This window comes from Hydra vulgaris, chromosome 12 (genome assembly GCF_038396675.1).
Source record: "Hydra vulgaris chromosome 12, alternate assembly HydraT2T_AEP".
NCBI classification, from domain to species: Eukaryota; Metazoa; Cnidaria; class Hydrozoa; order Anthoathecata; family Hydridae; genus Hydra; species Hydra vulgaris.
In genome coordinates this window covers 20,320,001-20,327,500 of record NC_088931.1, presented here as the reverse complement: position 1 = coordinate 20,327,500, position 7,500 = coordinate 20,320,001, and the positions used below count along the sequence as shown (strand labels likewise).

Below are 7,500 nucleotides of genomic sequence, written 5' to 3'. Positions count from 1 at the left end.
ATATATTATTCAAATTAAATAATATATAAAAATTAAAATTTTCTATAAAATATTTTGTTATAGTGATCAAGGACATAAAAAAATTTTAAATTATTTTAATTATAACTTTAACAATTATAATAACTTTCAATTAGATTTACTTATGCAACTCTTTCTTATAATTATGCAATTAGATTTAATTATGCAACTCTTTCTTATAATTATGCATTACCTTAGTTTAGTTACCTGTAGTTTAGTATTTCATATTTACCTTAGTTTCAGCTATTTCAGCGAGTTTACTGATTGCACTAAAACAGAAAAAAACTTTTTAGCATAATCTGATTTCTTGCTTTTACCTTAAATAAAATTTAATCTTGCAAATAATTTGCACATGAAATTGAAAAAAAAAAGATAGTAGTGGTAATGAATAATTATAGAAAATAATTATACCAATTATTAACATCAATACATATAATATTTTTCTCAATTCAAAAACAAACAAATTCTTCTAATCATTCAGCAGTTTATTAAAATAAAAATATGAACAATACAAATAATAAAAATAATAAAATATTTTAAACCATTTAAATATTACTTAAAGACAATAATAGTAACTGATTGCCCTTGGTCCTTGTTTGCTATTTTCTTGTCACAATGTTGCACAATAACAGTGTGCTAATGATCCATGCTTGTTGTTTCCTTATCACAATGTTGCATAGTAACTCATTGTCTAATGGTCCTCATTTGCTGTTTCCTTGACACAATCTTACATAATAAGTTATTATGCTAATGTCTGTTTCTTTTTTACAATGTTTCATAATAATATTCATAATAATAATATAACATAATAACAATGTACAGTACACAGAAAAAAAATTTAAATTGTGGTGCTAAGTATGAAAAAGCATCAACATTATAAAATAAACTTGTAGATAGCATAGCATTATAGAGATAATACATTTAATGTCAGCAGTAAGAGCATCAATAAAATATGGAATAATACAAATTTCTATACTTTTGGAGGTTTTGTTAACCACAAACATATTTAAAAAAAGAAATGAAAAATAGAATAAATAATACCATATGAAAAAAACTGTAAAAAAAACTGCCCAAAATAAAATATAGATTAAGCCTTCTGAGGAGACTCATGCAATTGCACACCTTATATGCCCACGCATACAATTTTTTTTTTTGACAACTTGGCCACAGTTTTTTGAATATAGTAATACCTTGTGTGTTTTAATGCGCTGAAAAAACCAAATTAATTAGAAAAGAAAATTAAAAATAAACAAACCATAATCTAAAAAGAGAAACAAGCTTAACAAATAATAAAATAAATAAAGATTAAACCAGAAAAAATATAGCATAAAACTAATATATTTTTGATTTAAAGTGTCTCAATTAATAAGTCATAATTAATTTAAATTGATATAGTGCTTAGGTTGATTGTATCATTTATGAGGCATGACTGTTCTATCAGCATTGAATGAGGGTTCAAATCCTTCTAACGGAATTTTTTTTTTTAATGTTTTATTTGCTTTTTTGACTTCAGAAATTATCAAAGTTTTAAATTTTAAATATTAAAGTTTCAAAATAACTAAGCTTGGATTAAATAATTTTGTAACTTCAATTTTTTTTAAATGCTTTGTAGTGAAACACTTTTAAATTAAAATAAATATATATATTAATTTTTTTCTTTTATTTTTTCTGGTTTATTTTTTATTCATTTTATCATTCGCTAAGATTTTTTATTTTTTTAGTTTAGTTTTGTATTTTTCTTTTAGTTCTTATTTCTCTTTCCTGTTTATAGCTTGTTTATTTTTAATTTGTCAAAACAAAATATTATACGCATGGTCATATAAGGCGTGATGAGCTTCTAGTTAAATGTTCTCCCGCGGTGCTCCATGATATGACCTTAAGTACTTCTTGGAGCACCTAAATAACCTTAAAAAAAAGGTTTGTGACTGACTAAAAGTTTATTAATACTCTTGATGGTGCAGGACCTACTGGTATTACAATTAAGTTTGAATAATAATTGCGCTTCTGTTGTATTTTTTATAGCAAAGCAATGAAAAATAAAACAGAAAAACAATCTGGACAAGAATCATCTAAAAATATGAAACAACCATATATACTAAATAATGTTAAATATAAAATGTGTTAGTTTTTCGCATTCTGTAAAGAGTGTTTTCTTTCTTCTTAAAGTAAAGAACAAAAATTAAATTAGTTAGATAAAATATCTAACTAATATTATTTATTTATAAATTATTTATAATTAAGTAAAAAAACAACAACTTATTTTTAATTGACTAATTTATCTTTTTTTTTTTCCCATTATTTTTATAATAAACTATTTCAACTTAATTATATTGTCCTTTTTTTCTCAAAATTAAAACTTTAGATATTTATCTAAAACTTGACTGTTGTATGAGCCTTTAATATTTCTAGTATTAATAGAAAACTTCTGAATGAATGTATATCACATTAATACTATATCTAAACTGTTTAGCATCATGATAATCTGAATATATAAGATATAAAGAATATTCAGGTCAAATTTATCTGAATTCCCTATTTTCCTTTGAGCACTAATATTCCCTTATTGGGTCTTGAAAAAATCTACTTTTTAGCACGTAAAACATAACAAAAATTTGCAACTTTTTCTATTGATTTACTTCTGAAGACTGTATGTATGATGTAAAAGAAACATTTCATACATGTTGTCAATACTTTTATGAGGCTCAAGCCTCATAAAAGTCAACTTCAAAAGAACAACCATTTTTGTTTACTCTTTTATTGATAGTTTATTTCCAATTTTTGGAATGATATAAAAGTGGTTTTAAAAGAAACTCTAGAATCCTTTTAATATTTCTACTTTGAAAGAAAATGTTTATTAATAATTTTATGTTCTTTCAATGAACTAGAGTTTAAACAATCTTAAAAAATGTTAATTGTTTCATAAAACCTAGATGGCTTTATACTTTTTACAATTCAAAATGCTTTCAAAACAGACTCTACAGTTTGACTTTATTGATGATGCAGATGAAAGTAGAGAGATACTCATAAAACATTCTTAATAGACAATTTAAGTGATGCTCTGTTAAAATAAAAACACAGTTACTTATGGCTTTGTTTGTGTGATGTGTCTGTGTGGCTTAACTATAACTTAAAAGTTGTTGAGTTTTATGCTTAACTATATACCTGTTATTGTTTTGATCTAACGTCTGAATCAAATAAATAAGTTAAGATTAGAAGCTGTCACAAAAGAGAGATCAGCTGCTACCTGTTCTAAGCAATCAAAAATTGATGTTTTTTGTCAAGATTGGAGTATGTAACTGTGTAATCAGCAAATAAAGGAGGTAAGATGATCAGGAAGATCATTAATATGTATGAGGAACAACATGAAAATTAAGGAGAGTGTTGTCCATCAAGGACAACTCTAATATTGCAATTAGAAAGAAATAACTCAAGAATTTAAAAAACTTTTATGCAAGCGTGAACAGAATTCAATAATAGAATTAAAAATTAGTAATAACTCTAGTCCAAATTCATTTTTTTAAATAAAATTTTAAAGTATCCATTTTTAAAGAAGACATTTAAAAAAACTATTGATCTAAATTTAACTAGAACATTATAAAGATCAGGAAAAAGATCAGAAACTTAGTCACCAATTTCACTTTTATCCTCCTCAATCCCCTCCTGCTTCTCAATCATCATCATCAATAAATATATTATACATTAATTTGGCGAATTAAAAATATATTATATTTTTAATTCACCAAATTAATGACCAAATTTATATAATACAACATGTGCTATTAAAAATGAATTATTTGAAACCTACACTGCTGCAGATTTTCTTTTATTACGCTTGCCATCTAAACACAGTAGTGGATCCTTCAAATCAACTTTCTATAAAAAAAAAAGACTTTATGCTTGTAAGATATGACATATTGCTTGTATTTTTAATTTTTTAAATTTGAAACTTGAATTTTTTAAATTAATTTATTTTTAATTTAAAAAAATTTACGTTTTAAATTTTTATGCAAAACATAAGTAAATAATAAACTAAAAAATATATATAAATACTTTATTGCAAAGGTGATTTCTTGAAGAGTTTAAACTCTGATACTCATTTGAACATGATTCACATTTCCATAAAAATTTGCACTGCTCATAATGTAGAAGTGCTTCTTTTGAGGTTTGAATCTTTGCTCCACACCTGTAGTTAAAACACTGAGCAGTTCCCCGTGACACATGATATAACAATTTAAAAAGCTAAATATAAAAAATCGCATAAAAAAGGGTAATTTAAATCATATTTGTTAAACAGTTATAGTACTTTTGATTCATCCTTTGTAAAAAATCATACCTGAAAATTTCAAAATCCTACTTGTTGACCATTGTGATTTTGAAAAATGTATTTTTTTTAGCTTTTTAATTTGTAAACTCCACATCTAGGTTTAAATATTTTATAATAAGATGTACAAAAATTAAAGAACAAATTACCTCAAAATATTTTTCACCAGTTAATGAGCATCTGGTGAAATTCCTTTGCTAGCATTGAGACTGGTGTCTATTTGACCAACCCTAATACGATTTGGGAAAGAAGAAGGAAGCTCTTATGTCTTGTTCCAGGCGCACACAATTGTGGATGGGCACTTGCAAGAACAGACAAGCATGGTGTACACCTTCTCAGCACTGGAAGGCTGTTGTCTGCTACTGCTCTGCCTTTTTAAAGTGTCTGATTTTCCTGTAGATGGGTTTGCTTCACTCTGTGTCTTTGTAAGATCAATGGGATGCTTTTAATAGAGTTTTTGATGGCTGATTTGACAAATGATGCATCCGCAAGAAATGAATGTTTGTGTGATAGACTTCAACGCAATGGACTCAAAATTGTTAAAATTGGTCAAGACGGTTAGAAATCCCCATTGTCTCATTTCTGCAGTATGAATTTGCATGTCATGCAAATGGCTCTCAAAAACTGTAGTCTTTATGTGATCTTGTATGAGTTTGCATTTTGAATTGTTTTATTTGATTTTGCTTTCCCCAAACCAATTTATTGCAAAAAACAAAAAACTTACAAATGTAATCCAAACTGGATTAACATGTTCTTAATAACTTTTTTGGAAGCAGTTAATTCTTTAAAAAATTATTTTCCAAAAAAATAGTGTTTGTAAAGAAAAACTTTTTTGTTGTTGATTTTGTTTACTCAAACTTTTAGTTTTAATTAAAATTTTTTATCATAGAGTAAATATAGTTAAAAGAAAAAAAAAACAAGTTAATTTTTTAATCTAAATATATGGCTGTTGATTTTTTTTACCTGAAAATTTCAAATACAATATCTGTCTTATATATAACAGTAGGATTTTGAAATTATGTATTTATGAAATAAGTCCTGTAAAGATATAGAACAATACCCCAAAATATCTTTTTGTAAGTATTTTTTATATTAGGTATCATTTTTTAAAAGTGTTGGTTTAGCCTAAGCTAACTAAAGATAATTCAGGATAGTTTTAATATAAAAAACTTTCTCTAATAGACTCTTAGTTTGAAACTATAAATCTATTTCTATAACAGCTGATTGTTAACAACGCAAAAACTTACCATCATATGGGTAGTTCTGTAATGGGAACAGAAGTCTTGAAGTAAAAATACTTCATTATACTTCTTACATGATGAAATCAAGCACGGAAATTTCATACTTTCAAGTTGATCTGTAATTGCAGTTGCATCTTTCAAACTGGGAGTCATTAGGCATTTTGTTTTTAAATGTTTAAATAACTGCCATGGTAAAAAAAAGCTGCCATTGCAACCAATAATGGGGCATACAATATTAAACTCTAGAAAATGTTTAGACCAGTTATCCAAATCAAGCTAAAACAAGCAAAAAAAGTTTTGAGCATTTCTGTCACTTAAACAAAATAAAAAGAATACAATAAAATATTTTAATGTTGTGACTCACAGTGTATGTCTTAGAACGTGATAAATCATCCTGTAAAAATAAGGAGAAACTTAGCTGTACTACAAAATTATATATATATAATATATATATATATAAAATATATATATATAATATATATATATATATATATATAATATATATATATATAATATATATATATATATATATATATATATATATGTATATATATATATATATATATATATATATATATATATATATATATATATATATATATATATATATATATATATATATATATATATATATATATATATATATATATATATATATATATTGATATTTAAGGCTATTTTGTATTATAATAATAAAACAAAACTCATAGTCGTAAAAGAGTGCTCAATATTAAAAAGATACTTCAAATAGAGCGATATACATATATATTAGCGAAGAAAAAACAACTTTTTCTATGGTACTTTAAGTTTCATGCCTATACGGCAATCATCAGCCATTGAATACAAATTCAAAAACAAAAAAAACCGCTAAAATTACAAAATACTGTGTAGTGGGATCTTAACGTCGCTAAGAAAAAACAAAATATTAGCTAATCACCGGTGTCAAAAAAAGATAAGAGGAATTTATTCTTGTGTCTGCATTTTGAAATCAACTCATTTCGTTTATTTAACAAGTTATCACCTTTATATGTTAAAATAAGGAATTTTTTGTATAAACAAAGATTGCAAATTTTTGACGAAGTGTTATAAGGATTGCAACGCTTTACAATTTTCCACTTAATTAAGGGTGTGAACATTTTGTCTTTTATGTCCCAAATTTCTTTAGACAATTCGGTATCATTTTTATATTTATTAATGTTAAAAGATTTTAGATGGTTAGCATAGCGAAATTTAAATGGAGTTTCACATAAGCCAAAATATACTTTTTCTTTGTAGTCAGGTTCATTTGACGACACGGTCGCTTGATAAACGATATTCTTTGACAAGCACTGATTGTTCATGGGACAGATGGATTTATTGAAACAGTTGCATGTTTTTCCCTCATCTTTACCTTGGCTATATAATATCCTGTGGTTGTGCGAATTAATGATGGACTTGATGTTTGGCATACATGAGTAGCTTATTTTAATGGTATTTCGATTAAATATCTTACGAAGTTTGTGACCAACCGGAAAGTGCAGGTCTACCATGTTCAAAAAACGACTTCCTATTTTTGTTGCAACATTAGTACTGAAAGGTGGGTTGTACCAGATTATGTTTCGCTTGTGATTTTTGAATGAGATCTGTTTTTTATTTGAATGGTAGGTGAATTTGCAAATAAAACCTGATTTAAATAATGCATCTTGATAAGGAGGAATGGATTGTTTAAAAATATTTTCGTTAGAAGAATTGGTTGACAATCTTAGTTCTATAGTTTGAGGAAGGCTTTTTAGTATACTAGGAGGGTGGTTAGAGGCAGCATTTATATAACTGATGGAATTACCAGGCTTGCAGTAAGGTTGGAAAGAACTGTCATTAAGATTTAACGTTAAGTCCAGATAATTAACAATTTTAAATTTTTAAAATTGTTAATTATAGAGG

The 7,500-nt window shown here is 25.8% G+C and overlaps 1 protein-coding gene across 1 annotated transcript in view; it reads right to left on the bottom strand.

The window, feature by feature from the left end:
- LOC100200373 (uncharacterized) overlaps positions 1-7,500 on the bottom strand; it is an 81,945-nt gene that overhangs the window by 62,642 nt on the left and 11,803 nt on the right. Inside the window, exons 5-9 of the mRNA XM_065812489.1 lie at positions 5,945-5,974; positions 5,587-5,856; positions 4,069-4,257; positions 3,824-3,891; positions 251-287 (exon numbers count right to left, since the gene is read on the bottom strand). Of these exons, the coding sequence (XP_065668561.1) occupies positions 251-287; positions 3,824-3,891; positions 4,069-4,257; positions 5,587-5,856; positions 5,945-5,974 (594 nt within the window). The remainder of the gene's footprint in view (positions 1-250; positions 288-3,823; positions 3,892-4,068; positions 4,258-5,586; positions 5,857-5,944; positions 5,975-7,500) is intronic.